Below are 24,392 nucleotides of genomic sequence, written 5' to 3' on the forward strand. Positions count from 1 at the left end.
ATGATAATCATCCTAATTTACATATAAAATTAATAATTTATTCCAAATAATTATTCACCAATTTCAATGAACAAAACCAAGCAAAAAGATTATCCAAATGAACTGACCTTCATAGTCTGATATGTCCAGATCCGTTTTCTCCTGTGCAAATGTGTCTTCTATTAAAATATTCTCATCAATATCTATAAATTCTTTTTTTGTATCAGCAATGACAGATATAATCTCATCATTGGTTTCTTTTATTTCAGGGTCTTTTGCTGCACTTGACAGTCTTTTGCTAGAAATAAAGCATCTAAATTTGCAACTCGTTTTTGGAAACCAACACCTTATTTTCATTTAATTCAGTTTTTTTATTTCCCTCCCCTCATTTATTCAGTTTATTGAAAGAAAACAAACTTAGTTCTTCTATTTATAAAGCCTTCCTTCCTTTTTGAAACATGACTGATACATAATAATCATAATTCAATAACAGACTGTTCAATAACCGGCTACATAGCCAATTTAGGGATCAGATTAGAGGTGGGAATTTACCTCAGCACTCAAGAACAGGCATGTACTGGGACCTAAGTTTGAGCCCCAGCAATACACATCCCCTCCAGCAATGCCGGGGCAGTCCTGCAAGTCCTGACACCACTGGAGTGGCCCTGGTGGTGCCCAGCACCATGGGCCTGAACACATTCTCTAGCCCCAGCACTGAACTACCCACACTGCTGGCCAAGTATTGCCAGAAATGACCCCTAAGCCTCCTGAGCACTGCTTGAAAGGCCCGTCCCTCCAGAAAAACCCAGAATGATTTCAATTTAACTGAATTTTCCAGTCACAAATGAATCTTCCTGGTAAGTATTTTTCTCACATACACATATATATGTATATAAAATAGACTAACAAGGAAGAAATATTCTGCAATGAATTGTTAAATGCCTTCACAGTGTGCTCAGTTCCCGCTTCTGCAGTTCAAGGACATGCTCATTTCTTTCATTTTCAAAGGTGCAATTCTTCCTTTATGCCAATACACCATAAGACACAATAGCATTTAGGAAACAAACACAATAACATCCACTGAAAAGGAAGGTATAATCAGCAACTTACCTTAAGATACTTTGACAAGATTCATTTTCACCATTTCTTTGCTCGGTCCCACTATGAGAGAACAGTGCAACGGAACAGCCAGTATCCATTTTACACTCACTCTCAACATTAAGTCCATTCTGAGAACCAAAGTACTGATTCTTTGGAACCTACAATAAACCATTTAGTATTCATTACTAAAGATCTTGTTTTCATTATGTTTTTAGATTAATATTTCTACAGAACTCCTTACTCCCTTACTCACTTATCAAACATTTATTGCTAGGGGATGGAGCAAGAATACAGTGGGTTTAATTCTCATATGGTCCCCCAAGCACTTCCCTACGGGGTGCCAGGAATCAAACCCTGTCCACTGTGTACAAGGCAAGCACCCTACCCATTATACTCTGCCCCTCTGAAATTACTACTTTTTGTTTTTGTGACACACCTTGCAATATTCAGGGGGTATTCCTGGCTTTGCACTCATTAATCATTCCTGGCAGTGCTTTGGAAACCATATGGGATGCCAAGAATCAAACCCAGCTAAGCCATGTACAAGGCAAATACCCTACCTGTTGTATTATCTCTCTGGTCCCTGAAATACTACTATCATAAATGACACTGCCTTAAAAAACAGAAGGAAAAAAGAAAATAAATAAGCCTTACATATTCATAATGTGTAAAAACAGTGTTTTCAGACAACAAAATAGTGACAATTAAAATGTACTACTGGGGGCCAGAGCGATAACACAGCGGGTAGGGCGTTTGCCTTGCATGCGGCCGACCCAGGTTCGGTCCCCGGCATCCCATATGGTCCCCCAAGCACCGCCAGGAGTAATTCCTGAGTGCAAAGCCAGGAGTAACCCCTGAGCATCGCTGGGTGTGACCCAAAAAGCAAAAAATTAAAAAATTAAAAAATTAAAAAAATAAAATGTACTACTGGGCCCTAATTCAATTCCCCAGCACCACACATGGTCCAGAGGTCACCACCAGGAGTGATCCCTGAATGTAGAGTCAAGAAACACAATCAGGTGTGACCCCAAAGACAGAAAGAAAAAATGTATATAATTGCTTTCACTTCATAATCATCGAAAATATAAAGATATTTAATATTTACTTCAAAATGATGTCCAGGCAAATAAAAAATTTTAAATAAAATGAGAATTCTTGGGCTGGGAATGTAGCTTGGTGGTTGAGCCTATGTCTCACATCTAGGAGACCCCAAGTTTGATCCCCAACAGAATGAAAGAAAAAACAGTTTAAAATGAGAAATCTCATTTACTTGCAATGAAAAAAATTCAAATACTTACCTCAGTTGTTACAATTTTTGCCTTATAAGTAGCAAAATAAGGTTGTTCCAAAAGCCACAATGAAGTAAGTATGGCACCTGTTGAGGTCTTGACACGAATGACGGGACTGTGTTCAGTGTGGGACTCAGTGAGACTGGGATCACAGAGCAGTCTTCTATCAGCCCATCTTATCATCCATTCAAGCAGTTTTTTTATATTGCTGAATGCGTCATTTAGTGCTAAAGGAATATCTTCTTGAGGATTCGTGTCACTGCACTGAATTGCTCTGAAAATATTTTTCGTTTTCATGGATTTGGGAGTCCAAAAGCTATGATTTGACACTCTCTGAATTAAAGGTTTCTCTGGACTGTCATCCTGTATTCTGTAAATTGACTTTTGTTTTAAACCAAACAGTCCACTCTTCCCTTCATTTTTACTGACTTCACTCAAAGGGTTCTCTAAACCTGGATTGAGCCCCTGATTTGCCCGCACTGAAGCTGCAAATTCCTGATCTTCTGGGTTTTCAGTCTCATATGATTCAGGAGCAACAACAAAGCAAGAGCCGGCTCTAAACACGCTTTGGCTTTTTGGTTTGCCCTGACGCCGTTTTAATGTTGTATGTACATCAAATAATAAAGAATTAAGCTCATGTTCCCTAAGATGTCCAGAAAAACTAGTTAGAAATGGAATGCCAGGATCCTTGGAACTAAGCAGGTCCCTTTCAAGAACGTAACTCAAAAAGAGATCAAGAAATTTAATATATTCATCATCATCACGTTCAAATTCCCAAACACCTATTACAGGAAGAGCTTTTTGTTGAAACTTTTTGTGATCTTCTTTTTTTTCAGAGTTTCCTTCCTGATGATACATTTTCCTTTTTTCACTGGGCTTACCAGTAAATGTTAGTTTCCTGTGACTTGGGACATTCCTAGAGCAAAACAAAAATGAAAAAGAAAAAACTAAACTAATGGTTAAAACAGATCTTAGGACTCACAATAAAAAATTATCCCCACTGGGGCCAACTGGTAAGGTGCTTGCCTTACTCAAGGACAACCCAGGTTGATACCCAGAGCTGATTGACTCCAATAATATTTACTCCTGGGCATTTGCTTTCTCAACTCAGTTACCCTTAGTTCTAGCACCCCAAAAGCAGGGTCCTGATGAGGGATGGAATGGACTCACGGCAAGCTGTGAGCTACCCTGACATCAAAATGGGCCAGGTCAAAGCACCACAATACTCAACTATAAGTTGAGAGCATGGTCATAGACAAATGCTGTCATGATCCAAAAGTAACGACGAGACTAGGACCCTGCTGGGGTTAGGAAGACTAACCTGGTATGAGGACTGTGGTCTGGAATATATAGTGAGATTTCCTCAGGAAGAACCAAACTTTAAGTCTGATATATCTCTTACTGTGCTCATACAGAATGACATTGCTAGAAATATTAGAAATAAATTTACTATAACTATTTAAGTGGATTACTAGCTGAGGAAAGAAGAAAGTGACACACCCTGGATGGGATCCTGCCCTTGAGATCTCCTAGTAATCTGGAGTTATCTCTTTAGATGAGATCTTGTTAATCTTCTGGAGAAGTGGTCTTACCCCTCTTCCTTGATTTGTTAATGTTCAACCCTCCTTTGTGTCACCACCCTATGTGATTGCTATATAAACTAAGAGTGTAAGAGAAGAAGAGAGAAGACACAAGCAGAAGGAAGTCACAGATGCAGAGAGAGAAGATACAGAAGTGGGGGAGAAGACACAGAAATGGGGGAGAAGACACAGAAGCAGAGCACAAAAAGAAAGAGAATCAAGGAGTCTCAGAAGAGACCAGAGAAGGGACGACAAACACAGAGAGAGGTCGGAAGAGACCAGCGGAGAGACTACAGAGACAGAGACAGAGATAGAGAGACAGAGAGAAGAAAGCAGTGTCACACACAGAAGCAGAGCACAAGGTGGAGCCATCCCAATCCGGTCCATACACAGCGGCTCAAGAGCACCCACCGAATGTGAGCGGCAAGAGAGAGAGAAACACAGAGAGAGAGAGAGAGCGCACCACCCGAGAGCCCACAAACAACACAACACACACATTTTTTTTTTTTTTTTGCTTTTTGGGTCACACCCAGTGATGCTCAGGGGTTACTCCTGGCTTTGCACTCAGGAATTACTCCTGGCGGTGCTTGGGGGACCATATGGGATGCCGAGGATCGAACCCGGGTCGGCCGCGTGCAAGGCAAACGCCCTACCCGCTGTGCTATCGCTCCGGCCCCACAACACACACATTATCACACCCTTCCACACATGCGTTTGTTATTTTTTACAATACTCTACCCCAAAAAACTATTATTCACTATATTATTCACCAAATAATTCTCCATAGGATGGGAAATGAAGGGGTTATTTTTGTTTGTTTATGGTTTTCAGGCCACATCCAGTAATGCTCAGGGGTTACATCAGACTCTGCACTCAGAAATTACTCCTGGTGGTGTTCAGGGGACCATATGAGATGCCAAGGATCAAACCCAGGTTGGCCGCATGCAAGGAAAGCACCCTACCCCTGTACTATGCTTCTGACCCAGTAATGAAGATTTTACGAGATAAAAAAAAGTTAGTGGAGTTTTTCCTTATTGCAAGAAGCACTGAAAGGAGTTGTGCTATGGGAAAAAGGAAAAAGGAAAAAAAAAGAGAGAGACAAAAAATATCTACAGGGAAAAGAACAGACAGACTCTCTTTAGTCTAAAGACAATGAGTATATACTGGCACACAAAAAATACTTTCTTAATACAGATGGATGGATTGAAATGACCACAAAACAAAATCAGAACCAAAGATACTTAAGAAAAACTGAAGAAAGTAAAACACCAGAAATAAACATGCAAAGGAAACTCATGGAGACTACACAAGAGCTGAACACACACCTTACAACTTAGGAGGCCTCATTCCAATCCCTGGAACCACAACCGTCCCCTAAACACTCCCAGAATCAATTCCTGAGTACTAAGCTGGGAGTGAGTACTAAATACTTCCAGGTGTGATTCCCTAATATCCCCCAAAAAACAAAAACAAAAAACTCAGGGAAAAAGAAATTCCAAAAAAAAAAAAGAAACAAACAACAAGAAAACAAAAGATAAAACGGCAGTGATTAGGCCCCATACATTAATAATCACTCTAGAAGGAAATGGTCTAAATTCACCAAAGTGGTGAATGGTTATAAAAATAGAATCCATATATATCATGCATACAAAAGACTTGTGTAGTGGTTGGAGCGAGCGATAGTACAGCAGGTAGGGCATTTGCCTTACACATGGCCAATTTGGGTTTGATTCCCAGCATTCCATATGATCCCCCGAGCACTGCCAGAAATAATTCCTGAGTGCAAAGCCAGGAGTAATCCCTGTGCATCACTGGGTATGACCCAAAAGGCCAAAAAAAAAAGACTTGTGGGGGCTGAGCAATAGCACAGCAGATAGGGCGTTTGCCTTACATGCGGCCGACCTGTGTTCAATTCCCAGCATCCCTTATGATCCCCTGAACACCGCCAGGACTAATTCCTGAGTGCAAAGCCAGGAATAACCCCTGTGCATTGCTGGGTTTGACCCAAAACGCAAAAAAAAAAAAAAAAAAAAGAGGGGCCGGAGCGATAGCACAGCGGGTAGGGCGTTTGCCTTGCACGCGGCCGACCCGGGTTCGATCCCCGGCATCCCATATGGTCCCCCAAGCACTGCCAGGAGTAATTCCTGAGTGCAAAGCCAGGAGTAACCCCTGAGCATCGCTGGGTGTGACCCAAAAAGAAAAAAAAAAAAAAAAGACTTGTATAAAATATTGAGGCAGATATAGATGGAGAGTGAACACCTGGAGTAAGATATTTTAGCAGAGACTATCAATAATGCAAAGAAGAAGGCAAGATATGCTATATTTGATAAAGAAGATATATCATATGCTCTCAATGCAAAAGCACTCAATTGTTTAAAAAGATGGAGTTGCGTCTTTTAAGACAACATGGATAGAACTGAGGTGCCTATGCTAAGCAGGCTCATGTGGAATATATACAACCAAAGCAAACAAACTAGTAAAATACAACAAAAATAACTGTCTGTGGACAGGAAGTAGTTCAGTTGCTAAAGGACCGGCCTTGCAAGCATGAGGCAGCAAGCCCGCTTCCTGGAGCAGCCCACTGGCACTGAGAGTGATGCTGGCAGCTCTGCTCTTTGCCATCCCTGGATGTGATGAGTGATTTCTGGTTGCCTTCACAGCCAAGTGTGCATGTGAGTAACACAACTGAAAAGATGTACAAGTCCCACAGCTGGTAGTGCAATGCCCAGCAAGCACTTGTGTGAGCACCCTAACTGAAGGAATACAAGCCCTGGCAAGCATCTCAGAGAATACGCAAGCCCTGCATACTGATGTGAGAGCCCTGGGGAATACCACCCCCAGATGTGCAAACACAACCAAGCATGCATGCCACCCTGGGTCATCACTGTGTCAGCAGAAGAAAGAGAAGAGTGGAAAAATACATTAGACTCTGAAAAACATGGAGGTTGCCAGAGGAAAGGGGATGTGGTGTGGACAGAATACACAGACAGAACTTTCTTATAGTGTGATGGCACAGGAACTTCGTTTATGGGTACAGTAAGATTGCTACGCAAGGAGAGATATGAAGCTGTACACCTCAAATCTTTTCAGGTTTTGTTGATTTAGTTTGGTTTCAGTTTGGGGACAGAAAACAGATCTTTAGTTTCCTCAATAAGCAAAGTAATAAAAGGTTCCTATTTAAAAACCAGGACAGGGGCTGGAGAGATAGTATAGCAGTTAGGGTACTTGTCTGGTCTACAGCCAACCCAGGTTCAATCCCCAGCACCCCTCAGGGTCCCCAGGCCACATCAGGAGTAATCAATCCCTGAGCAAAAAAGCCAGGAGTAAATCCTAAGTACTGCCTGGTGCAGTGCAAGACAAAACAAAACAAAACAAAACTTGCAGAAGTCAACATGGTTGCATAGAAATGTACAATAAGCGACCTTCTGCTGCTAAGTTGTTGGCTGAAACAACATCACCATTTCCAATATTCATAGAAAGCGTTTAAACAAATTATGGCTGGAAATTTTTCAATCATGAGATGGATATAAATAGCACTGCAGATAAAGAACTGTAAATCAGTGTAGCAGAGGTCTAAATGACAAACAAGATGTTTCAATAATTTATGGATAGAGTTCAAAAAGAAATGTACAATTTCCCTCCCTGGAAAACCCTTAGAAATATAAAATAAGTAACTTGAAAATCCCAAATCAAAAAAAAAAAAAAAAAAAGAAAATCCCAAATCATTAAAGTCTAGAGTTTACTAAAATAATTAAGTGTTCCAGAGGGCAAAGAAAGAGTTCGGGGGATAAGGCTCTTGTTTTGCATGTGGTCCTACCCTGGGTCAATCCTTCACAAAGCCAGGAGTAAGCCTTGAGAGAACAAGTGGGTATGGACCAAAAACAGAAAAAAAAAAAAAAAAAAAAAACCTTAAGCCTTCCAGTGAACTCTAGGATGATATATTATTGAATTCATTTGGTCTACATTTTCTTTTGGGGGAGGTAGGGCATCTGGGCCAGACCGGCTATGCTCAGGGGCTACTACTCCTGGCTCTGTGCTCAGAGTGTCTCCTGGTGTTGCTCAAGGGACCATATGCAGAGTCAAGGATTGAATCAGAATAGATCACATACAATACAAGTAAGTGCTTTTACCCCTGTACCTTTGATCCAGCCAAATCAGAAGGTTCCTAGACTAAAAACCAGCTCATTGTGTGAAAATATTGATAAGTTTCTTCCAAAGGAAGTGAATAAATGCTTTATTAGAGATCTCAACTGTACCTCTGAGAAGAATGTATCCTGCTTTTGTTTTCCACTGGCAAAGCTTCAGATAAAGTATCTGCTGTGTCTGCGTCGTCGCTGTGAACCATAGAATTCCCCAGTTCCGTGAGGGTGCTCCTGCTTAAACTAGTCCCCAGGGAAAACCTGTCAAAACTGGGACCCTCTGCTGGCTTCTCCTCTTCAATTGGTTCCCATATGTTCATCTCAAAAGAACCTATATTTCTCTGCACACGCTTTAGGGCTTTTACCCTTACTTTGTGGATAGAATGCATGACAACAGACATCATTTCCTCTGTTTGGGGACCTAGAAAGAAAAGAACAAAAAGATCGTGAGATTCATTAACGTGTTCCACCTCAATTCCAGTTCCTCCTGGGTATAGGAAATCAAACTGATGACCATGCTTTACTTCCATATTCATACAGATCACCATGGTTTCTTTAGTATTTGTTTTCAGCTTAACTTTACAATTTTAAATGATTATAGTTAGGGTCATGTGTTTATCATCATGTTAAGGTTTAAGGTTTTAATGTACATGGTTACTTCACCTCAACCCCTGCCAAGTGCACAAGACCCTTCATCAATGGCATCTAGTCCACCTCTTCATCCTCTTCACCCCCCTCTACCCATTTTCTTCAGAATTTTTTTTAAGACATTGATCTATAATAGAAGTTCCAAATTTTATTTGGTGTATCTGCACCCTTTTCAGGAAAAAAATAATCATTCAGCATGGACAGAAGGGCACTTCATTTGCACCTAAGGCTACTAGGGCTGTCCCCATTCCCTATCAGATTGTTTCAGCACTAAAGATGGTATTCCACAGTCTGAGTCACATTGCTCTATAATACAGAGTAGAAAAAACTAGAAGAGGTTCATTTAGGAAGTTGGCAAGGGCATAGAACCCAGACTTCAAAAGTCTCATTCAAAATAGTAGATGGACAATTACAAAAACAATAACTAATATTTTCTCATACCCACAGATTAATAAGAAAAGAGAAAGTAATTATTTTAGTTAAAGAGAAACACACTTCTGACTTCCGTAATAGGGAATATACTAAGGAAAAAGTTTCAAGGTAGACTATAAAAAAAAAAATTTAACTAATACATAAACACTATGGAGGATATCAATAAGTCTTGAGAAAAATATAAATCATAAATGTAAGTGTATTAATACAATAATATGGGGCTGGAGCAACAGCCAGAGGGTAGGGTGCTTGCCTTGCATGCAGCTGTCCCAGGTTCTATTCCTCTGCCCCTCTTAGAGAGCCCGGCTGGCTATCGAGATTATCCTGCCCGCACAGCAGAGCCTGGCAAGCTACCTGTGTGCATTCCATGCCAAAAACAGTACCAATAAATCTCACAATGGAGACATTACTGGTGCCCGCTCAAGCAAATCGATGAGCAATGGGATGACAGTGATACAGTGATACAATACAAAAATATGGAACATAGTAGAATTAAATATTAGTAGAACATAAGTAGGATTAAATACAAATTGCAGTTTAAAGAAAGAGGTGAATTTGAATTCTTCCCTCTTTTTTGTGGGGAGGAGGTGGGGTAGGCGGTGGCAATACCCAGCAGTGCTCAGAGCTTACTCCTAGTTCTGTGCTGAAAGATCATTCCTGGTAGTATTCAGGGCTTACTCTTGGCTCTGTCCTAAAAAAGTCACTACTGATGGTGCTTAGGGGTCACTCCTAGTTCTGTGATTAGGGATTACTCAGGCATTGCTGAGGGACTATATGGGATCCTAGGAATTGAACTGGGGTAGGCCACATGCAAGACTAGTGCCTTATACTATCTCTCCAGCCCTAAGTTGAACTCTTTAAAATATTTCATATAAGTCCAGGTCAAAGGGCTAGAGCACATACTTTGCACGCAGAAGCCCTAAATTCAATCCCTGGAACTACTGGGCACAGGTCAAAAAACAAAAACCAAAAAAGAAAATAAAATTTTCACAACATTGTGAATATATCTTTCCCTTTCCCTCCCTGCCCCAAGCAGAGCCTTGACAGTTGAAGACCTCCGGAACCCAGCCACAGCCATGCTCAAGGCCACTCTCCACATGTTCAGATGAGCCTCATGCATGAAGGGACCAGCAGAGGAACCCAGGTGTGCAGGACCTGGGCTGAAGATCTCCAAGCCTGCTCAGATTGGGACTGGGCCTTCTTCACCCAGAACCCCCCATTTTCCAGTAGCTTGGCAGTCACACCCACAAACTGCCCCCAGTGCTGTGTAATCCCACCAATGGCCAACATCCAGAGACTATAAGACCAAGCTCCTGGAAAAGCGGCTGCGCGGCATCTAATAGCCTTGTTCTCCCTCTTGGAGAACCTGACAAGCTACCAAGAGTCTATTGCCAGCACGGAAGAGCCTTGCAAGCTCTCCATGGCATATTCATGTCCCAAACACAGTAAAAGATATATACATACTTTTCAGAGAGCCCGGCAAGCTTCTGAGAGTATCCCACCCTCACAGCAGAGCCTGGCAAGCTACCCGTGGTGTATTCAATATGCTAAAAACAGTAATGATAGGTCTCATTCCCCTGACCCTGAAAGAGCCTCCAATCGTTGGGAAAGATGAGTAAGGAGAGGGTGGTAAAATCTCAAGGCTGTGTGTAATGGAGACGTTACTGGTGCCCGCTCGAGTAAATCGATAAACAATGGGATGACAGTGACAATGACTGAATATATCTAAGTCATTAAACACTTAATATATATGATACTATGACTATTTTAGTATCAAGACAAGGAAGTTATCTTAACTTAACAGAATAAAGTTAAGTGAATACTCTATAACCAATTCAGCCAACTATGCTCTTTCCCCATGAGGAGCTATGTGCAGCAGCTGCAAACAACCGCCTCCTTGATCTCATCTGCCTGATCCCTTCCTTGACGCCTGTTGCTCCCAGAAGTTGCCCTAAGGGACCCTTGAGACTGCTCCCATGCTCTCTCCAATCTCAGGTTCCAAACAGGTATGAGAGTGCTTCCGGAAAGCCTCGGGGCACAGTGGCCTCGATCAACATTGGTCAAATCATCATGTCCCTCACACCAAACTATAGAACCAGGAGGCTCTATAAAGAACTGAGGCTCTATACAAGGCCAAGTTCAAGTTCTCTGGCCACCAGAAAAATCAACATCTCCAAGAATGAGGATTTGCCAAGTTTAACATGATAAGCTTGAAGACACGGAGGCAGAAAAGCAGCTCATGCCAGGTGCCTAACTGTGGGCCAAATACATGCTTACCTAGGGGTCACTCAACGGGTCAGGGCAGGGAGAGCCTGCATTCCTGAAAGCCTTGGAACTACCCCTCCTCAGTGCCTGGTCCCCTACATCCCCAACAAAACTTTCTTCCTACCGTTCCCAAAACAGAAGCATAAATCACCCTAAAGAGAGAGAAAGATTACTAATTTTTATTTTATTTGGTTTTGGGGCCACAACTGGCAGTGCTCAAGGGTTACTCCTGACTCAGGAATTATTCCTGGTGGCATGGGAGGACCATATGGGATGCCAGAGATCGAACCCAGTCGGCTGTGATCAAGGCATACTCCCTAACCACTGTGCTATCTCTCTAGCCCAGAATACTAATTTTAGAGTTCAAAAGTCTGCCTTATACTAAGGATACTCATATATATATATATATATATATATATATATATATATACTCATTTATATTTTTTATCTAATTTAATCCTCCTTCAAAATACATTGCCAAGTATGAATCTATTCATTTTATCGGTAAGGAAATGAGGTTTGACCCAACTCAACAACCGCATCTGATCATATTGTGCTGACAGAGCCAGAGTGCGGTCAGCTGTCTGAATCCACAGCAACAGAGGAATGCTTTTCTAACTGGGAAGTATAAGAAGTACTGGGAAACAGAAGGAAGTTTTTGCCTTCTCATATACCTATCTTCAAGGAACAGCAGACAGGATGAAATATAAACACTAGAAAATAAAATAGCACAGCAGGTAAGGCACTTGTGGGTGGCTGGCCTGGATTTGATCCCCGGCACCCCATATGTTTCCCAGAGTCAGGCCTGGAGTGAACCCTGGCACACTGAGATCCCTAAGAGACAGGAGAAAGCCCTGAGTCCCACAGAGTGGCCAAAAACTAACCAAAAAAATGAAGATATAAATAAAAGAAATGCTTTTAAAATCAAAATGTGAATCTTCAGCAAGTTATCTACCGGCTATCTACAGAACGGCCCGCAGTACCTTTCACAACACAGTGTCTCAGTCTCTGTAGGAGAGAGTGGTATTTCTCTCTTAAGGAAACCCTTATGTCCTCAGGATTGGGAAACGCTTTCACAAAAATTTCTGCTACCTTCAAGGAAAAAAAAAAAGTTTAATGAGAAATATTATGCTTAATTAAATTAAAATTAAAGCCTTTTAGAGTCTCTGATTCAGTTTATTTTCACTGACATTCATATTACCTTTCTGATGGGTGGTAATTCTCCGATAAGGCTCAAAATTAGATCCTGAATAAGTTCCTCAATATTAGAAAATCGAGAGAAGGGAAGCATTCGATAAGCCCATTCCACTGCACTGAGACAGTGCTCAACCAGGCAAGAATCAAACTCCACTTCAGTGTCCTAAATGGATATTGAAAGGTTGATTTCCTCATTACTTTTCTTGGGTAGATGAGAATAAGCTCAGAAGAATGTTTTGTTACAAACAGTTAAATCTTCAATCAAGCATTCATTTTCCAAATAATGCTTACGCATTTTTCTTATTGTTGTACAAGTAAATACCTTTTTCTCCTCCACATTTTCTCTTGCTTTCTGATATTGTCTGCAACTGTAGGATAACTTATCACGGATATGCAGCATCCAACACAAAGCACAGAGTTCTCTGAAGCAAACTAAATCAAGAATACAATTACAAAAAAAAAAGTTTGAGTATTACATATATTACAATTTTAACAAGTTTGCTTCTGCTGGATTGTCTTTAAAAAATATTTGCTGTAAACAACTTAGATAAATTATGGGCATCCTTCCAGAAGAATTTTTATCATTTTATTCTGGAATATCTCATGCAAGTCAGTTATATAAAATATTAAAAAATATTTATATGGTAAATAATTTATTCTTCTTGGGGGTTTAGAATATAGTTTAGTAGTAGAGCACTTGACTTGCATGTGTGAGACCCTAAGTTTGGTACTATCACTTTTCTCTTTTTTTTTAATAAGGGCCATAACCAGCAGTGCCTGATAGCCAATAGGGATACATACAGTGCTGGGGTGGGATTAGAGGGACAAAACTGTGTGTAGTAAGTTAACAAGGAAGAAAACAAAATTGATAAGTAATAATGAATGGTTCAGGCCAGAGAGGTAATACAGAAGGTAAGGTACAAAAGTAGGGCTCTTGCCTTGCACTCAGCCAACTTGGGTTTGATCCCTGGCACCCCATATGGTCCCCCAAGCTCACCAGGAGTGATCCCTGAGTGCAGAACAAGCAGTAAGCCCTGAGCACTGCTAGGTGTGGCCACAAAACAAAACAAAAATTTTCTAACTTAAATGACAATAATATCTTAATTGCCACAACTCGTTTATATAATAAATGCTTAGTTTAATACATAATATACGGTATTTACATTACATACAAAGTAAAATACCATAATACTATACTTTGAAAAATAAGCTTCCCAAATCAAATACAAAACATACGATTATTTATAGCTAGGCCTAATTTCTAAGCAAGCAGTTCAGGTAACAAACCTATTGCTTTAATGGAAACTTCATCAAGTTTGTGGTCTCCAGTTGCTCCAGGTCGAAAGAATAACACACCTTCTTTACAGTAATTAAGTAAGGACTGAGGGAAAGGATTCAAGGAAGGAAGAGACCCTTTCATTCTAATCTGAAAGTAAAGAATGAGAAAATGTGTTAACATAGTATCGATTGTATAAATCATTATTTAAGGAAACTATAAAGCAACAAAAAAGACTGGTAAGACAAACCACAGAGAATGAAAAACAGCGTGGGTTTTATTCTACGTTATTTAAATACCCCTAAAATCAGCTAAAATTCCAGAAACTTATATCCTAAATTTAATTCAACAAATTTATGTAGGGCAATTCTCCAGACCAAAATTTAAATCAAACTATTCTCTTTGTGGGGGCTGGAGTGATAGCACAGCAGATAGGGTGTTTGCTTTACACACGGCCGACCTGGGTTCGATTCCCAGCATCCCATATCGTCCGCCGAGCACCGGGAGGAGTAATTCCTGAGTGCAGAGCCAGGAGTAACCCCTGAGCATCGCCAGTGTGACCCAAAAAAAAGAAAAGTCAATTGTCTTTGTCATTTAGTTTTGTCTGTATTAAAAGAAGTTAATGCAATTTATCTCTGACTTTCCTCAGACACAAAAGATCAAAGAACTTTAAGAGCTGCAGTGATTAGTACAGCAGGTAGGGCGTTTGTCTTGCACACAACCAACCAGGGTTCAATATGGGCATCCCAGATAGTCTCCCAAGAAATGCCAGGAATAATTCCTAAGTGCAGAGCCAGGAGTAACCCCTGAGCATTGTTAGGTTTGTACCGCCAAAAAGCAGAAGTTTGAGCATCCAACACTCATCCATAATAAAACTATGTACAATACCAAAGGGTAAATTAAAAATTAACAAAATCATTTTTATCTATATAAATAACTTTTAAAATTATCTCTAAGTGATAGAATCAGAAAGCTACCATTTGGTAATCCCTAATAAAATAATGACTCCAGCAATGGCTACCAGTAAATGGGGCAAAAGCTGATGTATTCAATGGAATACTATGCAGCTGTTAGAAAAGATGAAATCATGAAATTTGCATAGAGGTGGATCAACATGGAAAGTATCATGTTAAGTGAAATGAGTCAGAAAGAGAGAGACAGACATAGAAATATTGCATTCATTTGTGGAATATAAAGTAACATAATGGGAGACTAACACCCAAGAATAGTAGAGATAAGTACCAAGAGGAGTACTCCACAGCTTGGAAGTTGACCTCACATGCTAGGTAAAGAAGCAGCTCTGATAGAGAAGGGATCACCAAGCAAAGGGTGCTAGGCCAGTCCACTAGGGATGGGAGATATGGGCTGAAAATAGACTATAGACTGAACATGATGCCTACTTAATACCTCTGTAGAAAACCACAACACCCAAAAAGAGAGAGCGAGCAAATGGGAATGCCCTGCCACAGAGGCAGGATGGGGTGAAGAGGATAGGGTGGGGGTGGTGGGAGGGATGCTGGGACCATTGGTGGTAGAAACTGGGCACTGGTGGAGGGATGGGTACTTGATCATTGTATGACTAAAACGTAATCATGAAAACCTGTAAGTCTGTAACTTTGTCTCACAGTGATTCACTAATGAAAAAAAAGAAATAAATTTAAAAAAGAAAAAAAAAGCTATTATAGATATCAAAAAAAAAAAGAAAAAGCTGATGTGTATCAACAATGTGATATGTCTGAGACATGACTCAAACTCACTGATCTACCTAAAAGTGAGACAGACACAAGACAATGGGGAAATACACAACTCCACTCATGAAAAATCCATTTCTAAGAAAATTTGAACCCAAATATTATTAAACTGAATATTATTAATTATTATCAATAATTAAAATTACCAATATGCAGAAAATTTTAAGTAAAACTGAATGAAAACTGAAAAAAAATTTGAATAAAAAAAATTTTTTGGCTTTTTTTTGGGGTCACCCAACATTACACAGGGGTTACTCCTGGCTCATGCATTCAGGAATTACTCCTGATGGTGCATGGGATGCTGGGAATTGAACCCGGGTCGGCGGCGTGCAAGGCAAATGCCCTACCTGCTGTACTATCACTCCAGCCCCCTCAATAAAATTTTTAAAAGGATCAAACTAATCCAGAATATTGTGGCTCAGCAACAGAGCACTAGCCTTGCATGAGAGGCCCTGGGTTCAGCCCCTTGCACTGCCCCTACTCCCCTCCTTTCCAAGAAAGCACCAGTACAGAATATTGTACAGGACATATTACCAAGTATCTCTAACAGATCAAAATTATGAAAATAGGGGCTGGAGTAAAAGCACAGCAGGTAGGGTGTTTGCTTTGCACACATCGACCCAGGTTCGATCCCTGGTATCACATATGGTCCCCTAGGCCCACCAGGAGTAATCCCTCAGTATAGAGCCAGGAATAAACACTGAGAAATGTTGGGTATGGCAGGAAAAAAAAAACCAACTCTGCCAGGTGTGATAAAAGAAAAAACAAAACAAAAAATCCTGCAGGTATCATAAAATCAAAATAATAAACCTTCTAAGGTTGTGGGGGAATAAAAATGTAACTGAGTACCAGAGGCACAGTACAGAAGTCAAAGTCTTGGTCTTGCACTTGGTGGACCTAGGTTAAATCCCCAACATGGTCCTAGGAATAAACCCTGGGGACTGCTAGGTGTGGAACGGAAAACAAAGTAAGTGAACAACTGAAAAAAACCTAGAAATAACTGACGAGATTACACTATCCCTTACCAGACCAAATAGGACTACACAAAGACCGAATTTAGACTCAGCATGAAGAATGGTGTCTCTTGGTTACCTACTGTAAATACATTGCAACTTATGCATTCACAGGGCAGAAAGTCCTTATGAAAATGCCCTAATTGGGGCTGGAGGAATAGCACAGTGGGTAGGGCATTTGTCTTGCACTCGGCTGACCTGGGTTTGATTCCCAGCATCCCATATGGTCCCCTGAGCACCACCAGGGGTGATTCCTGAGTGCAGAGCCAGGAGTAACCCCTGTGCATCGCCAGGTGTGATCCAAAAAGCCAAAAAAAAAAAGAAAATGTCCTAGTTTTAAATGTTCATAAATATTAGTATATCCTGTTTTTTAGGACAGCACAAAGATGGCTGGAATACTACCATACCTTCTGCATGACTTTTCTTGCCCATCTCAACTGCAGAATATACCACTGTGCTACAGGAAAGGAACAGCGCGCAGCGCGGAAGAGCAGAAGAATTCGCTGAAGGATCCCAGACACCTTTTGACGATTATCTTTCTCAGTTTTTAGGAGGAGATCATCACCATCTTCCTGAAGAAAATAAACCACCTTTAGTGGGAGCAATACAAAAATTTAAAAGTTATTATTAGTGGGCCAGAGAGTAGTAGAGTAGTTGGGGAGCTTGTTTGGGAATGGTTCAATCCTCAGTACTGCATGTGATCCCCTGTGCACCGCCAGAAGAGAGGCCAAAAAAAAATGTTAAAATGAAAACAAAGATAGGGTCATTTCAGTGCTTCTCAAACTATGATGTTCTTAGAAATTTATAAAGCAATTTTTGAGGCAGTCTCAAAGAATTAATTCATAGTGTCAAGAAACTGTTTTTTGGGCAGAGCGCTATTATGTGGCCAGGGCATTTGCCTTGCACACAGCAAACCTGGGTTCAATCTTTGGCATCCACTCCCAGTACTGCCAGGGGTAATTCCTGATTGCAGAGCCAGGAGTAACTCCCACACACCACACCAGGTGTGGCCCCAAAACAAAACAAATGAACAAAACCATTTCTTTCCCTTCCTATAATGTAAACAGTTAAAAAGACTATGATCCCAAGTTTGCCCCCATATCAGTCAGAGCCTGCTGCTTCTTAATCCTACTGTGAAATTTTACAGAGTTCCTTTCAAAAAGAATGTCTTTTGGGGCTAGGAGATGACCCTTGGTCCTTCAGAGGACTGGTACTTATGCTTTGCAAGCAGGAGACCTGGGTTCAGTCCACTAAGAACAGTCTTTCAAAAGAGGCAAAAGTAATGTGGTCAATAATAGACCAAAATAATATAAGGCTTCATTCTGACACACTTTACCATGCTGTCCTAAACACATACCTACTTCTACTTATTGCCCAGAAGAAGGCCCAATGTGTTGGAGCACTTGCTGTGACTAGAAACCTCAGATTCAATCTCTAACACCACTCGGTCCCAGAAGCACTGTGGGAGTACTCCCTAGCCAAAAAAAAAAAAAAAAATTCTACTTTAAACAAATTTATATATAAAGGAGTCAGGGATATAGTTGTTTAAGTAGCTGGAGCCCCAGGTTCAATCTCCGACAACATCATATGATCTTCTGGGGACTTCTGGGAGTGACCGCTCTTCCCCAAGCTCCCAGCTGGGAGTAGTTCTCTAGCACTGCCAGGTGTGACCCCAAAACAAAACCAAAAATCTATATAGAGAGTAATTTTGTTTATTATCACAATAATCCTAATATTGATTAAATGTTCACCAGATGACCTAGCCTTAAGGGAAAAGATTTTACAGGATGTCATTTAATCCTCACAATAATGCTATGAGAGGTTCTATCATCGCTGCATCTGCATTTTACAGACAAGGAAATTTAAACAGCAGTTCAGTACACCACTCAAAATTATACAGTTAGTAAATAGCTAAGCTAGAATACAGAAGTTTGTCTTCAGATCTTGCATTTTTAACTTGGAGACTATAATCAGGTTGATTATTTTTAAACTGGACAAAATCTGGGGCTGGAGATAGTACAGTGGGTAAGGTGCTTGCCTTGCATGTAGCCAACCTAGGTTCAATCCCCAGCATCCATACGGTCCCCCAAGTCCCACCAGGAGTGATTCCTGAATGCAGAGCCAGAATTAAGCTCTAAGCTCCATCAATTCCAAATTTTTTAATTAAAAAAAATGCTGGACAAAAAAAATTAACCTTAAATTAGTAAAATACTAAGCACTGAGCTTACCTCACTAAGAATAGCTGGCTGAGGACAGTATAATGGAGGAGCTGGAAGATATAAGCCAACCGGCACCAAGCCCCACAGTCTCTTACTGAAGTCCTTGGCAGAACTGATCAGAAGCTGAAAGGTCTCTGAGATAATATCCGCATCGGCCATAACTGCTGCTTTCAGTACTTCTTGCACTGAACCAAAGAGAAGATTTGCGTCTTCCTCTTCAATGGGATCTAACAAGCACAAATTCAGAGTAAAGGCTGAAAGTTTATCTATTTTGTAGGATAAAATCTCTGGAATAAAACTGATCATCAGAAATGACACACTTACACAAAACATACAAGTTTTTATATAAAAAGTAAGAATTCTGGGGCTATAGTGACAGTACAGGACAGGTGCTTGTCTTGCATGTGGGCACCCAGGTTTGACCCCCAGCCCACATATAGTCCCCTAAACCACACCAGGAATTAACCTTGAGCACCTCTGGGTGTGCCCACGCACCACTCACCCCAACAAAGAAATTAACTGTTCCGTTACTTTATTTTTTTTTCTTTTTAAAAAACTCTTGCATTTGGGGCTGGAGCGATAGCACAGCAGGTAGGGCGTTTGCCTTGCACGCGGCCGACCCGGGTTCGAATCCCAGCATCCCATATGGTCCCCTGAGCACCGCCAGGAGAAATTCCTGAGTGTAGAACCAGGAGTAACCCCTGAGCACTGCCGGGTGTGACCCAAAAAGCAAAAAAAATTAAAATAAAAAATAAAAAAATAAAAATAAATAAAAATAAAAAAACTCTTGCATTTAATTCTAGGTTACAGCCTTTAAAGTTACAGTTTCCTATCTTTACATTAGTGTCCTGAAACAAGAATCCACTTGCGTCCTCTTCTTTGGGTATTTATGTTGAGAGGAAGGGTCCACACGAGGCGGTCTTAGGGGCTAGTCCTCACTTGGGTGCAGGAGTGGCCCTGGCAGTGCTCTGGCAACCCTACACTGTGTTGGGGATCATACTAGGTCTGGTGTAAGGAAAGGGCCTTAATTCTTGTACCATCTCTCCAGCCCTTCTTTGATTCTTCATTTCAAAGTTATCCTTATTGGTTTAGCCACAATTCTCCATTGGTGATTCTTTTTTAAAAAGTTTTCTTTTAATTGAGCATGATATTCCGTTACTCTAACAATAAAGGAAATCAGTGGTCCCACAGGAGGCTCAAAGGACTGTGCATACAGGAGATCCAGGTTTTACCCCAGCACTCCATGATCCTGAACACCACCAAGTGAGGACAAAAACTAAAAACAAAATAGCAAAGACAATCAACATGAAACTTTTTCCAGAATTATACACATACGTTGTGATAACTACAATAAATTCTCATTTAACATAATTGAAAGGTCTTTGGAAGCTTCAATTTTAAGTGAAAAAACAAATAATGAAACAGACTAACTGATATAAACAAGTGTAAAATGGAGCTCAGGAGTAGATAAACTGTTCTCAACTACAAGGACCTAGGTTTGATCACTGTACCCTCAACAGTGGTTTCTATGGCATATCTCTAGTCATCAAAAAGTCACCAATTTCCACTTTATTTTCATTTTATTTTATTTTTCAGACATCTTATAGCCTAGTTCTCCCTCTGGGAGAACCTAGCAAGCTACTGAGAGTTTCCTGCCCACTATGGGAGAGCCTTGCAAACTCCCCATGGTATATGCATATGCCAAAACCAGTAACAATGATGGGTCTCATTCTCTTGACCCTGAAAGAGCCTCCAATGCAGCATCGTTGGGAAGGACGAGTAAAGAGAGGCTTCTAAAATCTCAGGGCTAGGACGAATGGAGACGTTACTGAGACCGCTAGAGAAATTCGACGATCAAGGGGATGATGATGATGATGATTTTATTTTTATTTTATTTTTTGGTTTTAAGGCAACACTCAGCTGTGCTCAGTAATCATTCCTGATGGTGCTCAGAGTACCATATGTATACGGTTTCAGGGATGGAACCCCATATAATTGTATTACCTTTTCATCCATTAAAAAATAAATTAAATTTTAAATTAGGAAGGACCAGAGAGGGGTCAGAGTGGGTAGACACTTGCCTTCAACACAGTCAAACTGGGTTCAATCCCTGGCATCCTGGTAGTCCTCCGAGCACTACCAGGAGTAATTCCTAAGTGTAGAATCAGAATGAGTATTGCTGAGTGTGGCCCCAAAACAAAAATAAATTTAAAAGGAACAGAGATATAGCACAGTGGATGAGGTGCCTGCCTTGCATGCGGCTGACTGGGGTTCAATCCCCAGCACCAAACATGGTCCCCTGACCCTAACGTGAGTAATCCATGAGTGAAGCATCAGGAGAAAGCCCTGAGTACAGTCAAATGTGCCCCAAAACCCTCAAAATGAAATAGACAGAAAATTACCAAAAAAACCCCACCAGATTTCCAAGCATCATGAGTTCATTCTAAAAAGAGAAGCTACACCTAATAAGTTATTGAAGCCTAGAGTTGGAAGACTCAGGCCTGAATGAAGACAGGCACTAGAAAGCCACCCAGGTCCCACAACAGTCCCGGCTTTATCATGAATTATATTGTTATTTCCTAAATCCCTCCACAAGAAGACAGATAACGTGGCACTGCAACTGAAGAGCTGTGCAAGCACCAGCTGGGTGCAAGTCTCAGCAAGGTGAGCACCAAAGCGGCCCCTGGTGGCCAGTATCAAAATGTACATGAGCCCAGCAACTAAGTGCAATGCCCCACTGACTGAGCGAGTGAGCAAGACAGCTAGTGTGTGACTGCCAGAGACCACACAGCCAGGTGTGCCAACACTAACAACTGAGCGTGGTGCGACCCTCAGTCACTGCAACAACAATGAATAGAAAAGAAGAGAGGTTTAAATTTTATAGGGCTCTGGAAAAGTCTGTGTAATATATGTCATACTGTTCTTTTTCATACAGCTTTGAACCTTTAAAAAAAAAACAAACAAGGTCTGGAGTGATAGCACAGTGGGTAGGGCATTTGCCTTGTATGCGGCCGACGGGGATTCGATTCCCAGCATCCCATATGGTCCCCTGAGCACCACCAGGTGTAATGGTGTAATTCCTTAGTGCAAAGCCAGGAGAAACTACCCCTGTGCATAGCCGGGTGTGACCCAAAAAGAAAAAAAAAAAAAAAAAAAAAAAAACCAAGAAAAACCCCAAGGAGCCAGAGAAATAGCACAACAAGGAGAGCACTTGCCCTGCATGCAGCTGACCCAGGCTCGGTCTCTGGTTCCCTAAGGCCCCCGCCCCACTGGGCTCAGAGTCAGTAAGCCCTGAGCACTGCCAGGTGTGGCCACAAAACCAAAGTAAATAAAAACTAAGTGAAAGCTGAACTAAATAGTTCTAAGTACCCTTTCATGCCTAATAACCTCAGATTCTGAGTACAAAAAAAAAAAAAAACATAATCTAAGTACAGCAAAAGAGAGCTTGTATTAAAACAGTGTGGAAAAACAGTATCATTCAGTTACTGTTCATTATCTTTTGAGTAGGCACCAGTTTTTAATGATCTCATCACTAAGAATAAATAACATACTTTTGTAAGTTATTACCAAGTGTTATATTCATAATATTAACAGCTTCTAAAAATACTAAAGGTTTATATTACTTGATATATATGTCAGACCTTATGTAGAAAACACACCTGTAAATTGCTTGTATCTTGAGCCCACTTCATATTTTGCTTCCAAAGAGACTGGCTGCCCTAAGAAGCACTGCAGTTTTTCCTGGAAAATCTGTACTGGAGTCATATTTAATGGCAGATCCAGACTTTTTTTCTGGAACCTGAAACACATAAAATTAAGGGAAATAAATTCAAATTTTGTAAAACAGAAATATTTATACAGGAAGAATTAAACAGGAAAATTTCAAAAACAATTAAACTCTCCCTATCCTACATTTAGAAAAGAAATATTCTGGGGTTGGATAGATAGTACAGTAGATATGGCATTTTCCTTGCCAGTGGCTCACCTGGGTTAGATCCCTGGCACTCCATACGGTCTATGGAGCTTTACGAGGAGGGTCCAGATAAAGAGTCTAGATAAAGAGAGAAAGAGAGAGGAGAGAGAAGAGGGGGGAGGGAGAGAAAGGGAGCGAGCAATATAGCAGGGGAGGAAGGCAGAGGAAGGAAGGGAAGGAAGTAGAGAGGGAAGGAGAGAGAGAGAAAGAAAGAAAACAAAAAAGAAAGAGAGGGAAAAGGAGGCAGGGAAGAAGGGAGGAGGGAAGGAGAAGGAAGGAAGGAAGGAAGGAAGGAAGGAAGGAAGGAAGGAAGGAAGGAAGGAAGGAAGGAAGGAAGGAAGGAAGGAAGGAAGGAAGGAAGGAAGGTAGGTTTTTCCCAATTATGGTACTACTGCAACTTCCAATTCTTTTGTTATTGTTCTCAACTGCTGCCCTACATGCATTCTGTACCCAAAGTAAACCTTGATTTTTTGCCATATGTCTTTGCTCATGTTTGGAACATTCTCTCTAGATATAATTACTCAATTTGTCAAGATTCTATCTTCCTTTCAATGCCCATCATTTCAAATGACATCACCTACATAAAGCATTTCCTGTCCTTTCCTTTCTCACTTGATGTTACGGTTTTCCTATTCCACCACTGAGTCCTTTGCTTGCCATCTTATGCAGTTTTAATAATATCTTGCCTATATTCATAAATAACTTAAGCATAGAAATGATGTGTGCCTTAAGTTTAAATCCACTTAATATCTTATGTAGAGCTTGGTACAGAAGTCACATAATATGTGCTGAGTTACTGAATTAAGAAATATGAAAGATAGGGGCCGGAGCGATAGCACAGCGGGTAGGGCGTTTGCCTTGCATGCGGCCGACCCGGGTTCGATCCCCGGCATCCCATATGGTCCCCCAAGCACTGCCAGGAGTAATTCCTGAGTGCAAAGCCAGGAGTAACCCCTGAGCATCGCTGGGTGTGACCCAAAAAGCAAAAAAAAAAAAAATGAAAGACAGCAAGACTATAGCATTCAGAAGAATTAAAATTCAATGACTGGTCTGATTAGCTTAAAACTCACATCCTATTTATGACAGAAGAAATTTTCCAATGACTATGTATTGTTTGAAGACACTACTAACAAATGGAAGAAAAAAAGTCATTTTAACACAAATTGATGACTAAATTGGTCAACACAGTAGAAGCTAGCTGAATATAGATACTAAAACATACATTTAACCAGAAAATTCAGTTTCTTGGTCTTGGTCTTATTAGTCATGTTTTAAGAGTGCAGTAGTTATGTGGACCTATCATATTAGTACATTCAGACCATTTTCATCATTTTAGATTCTCGGAGAGCCCGGCAAGCTACCGAGAGTATCGCGCTCGCACAGCAGAGCCTGGCAAGCTCTCCGTGCATATTGGATATACCAAAAACAGTAACAATAAATCTCACAATGAGAGACGTTAATGGTGCCCACTTGAACAAATCGATGAGCAACGGGATGACAGTGATAGTGACAGTACAAGAAATTTTCATC

The 24,392-nt window shown here is 40.8% G+C and overlaps 1 protein-coding gene and 1 pseudogene across 1 annotated transcript in view; one reads left to right on the forward strand and one right to left on the reverse strand.

Moving 5' to 3' along the window:
- Positions 1–24,392, reverse strand: part of CPLANE1 (ciliogenesis and planar polarity effector complex subunit 1) — a 115,822-nt gene that overhangs the window by 61,708 nt on the left and 29,722 nt on the right. Inside the window, exons 18-28 of the mRNA XM_055144743.1 lie at positions 22,549–22,688; positions 18,899–19,116; positions 17,078–17,260; positions 13,918–14,056; positions 12,953–13,062; positions 12,635–12,793; positions 12,417–12,525; positions 8,206–8,509; positions 2,379–3,285; positions 1,090–1,238; positions 108–277 (exon numbers count right to left, since the gene is read on the reverse strand). Of these exons, the coding sequence (XP_055000718.1) occupies positions 108–277; positions 1,090–1,238; positions 2,379–3,285; positions 8,206–8,509; positions 12,417–12,525; positions 12,635–12,793; positions 12,953–13,062; positions 13,918–14,056; positions 17,078–17,260; positions 18,899–19,116; positions 22,549–22,688 (2,588 nt within the window). The remainder of the gene's footprint in view (positions 1–107; positions 278–1,089; positions 1,239–2,378; positions 3,286–8,205; positions 8,510–12,416; positions 12,526–12,634; positions 12,794–12,952; positions 13,063–13,917; positions 14,057–17,077; positions 17,261–18,898; positions 19,117–22,548; positions 22,689–24,392) is intronic.
- On the forward strand, positions 10,993–11,141 carry LOC129400904 (small nucleolar RNA SNORA70; annotated as a pseudogene).

Source organism: Sorex araneus, chromosome 1 (genome assembly GCF_027595985.1).
Source record: "Sorex araneus isolate mSorAra2 chromosome 1, mSorAra2.pri, whole genome shotgun sequence".
Lineage (NCBI taxonomy): Eukaryota > Metazoa > Chordata > Mammalia > Eulipotyphla > Soricidae > Sorex > Sorex araneus.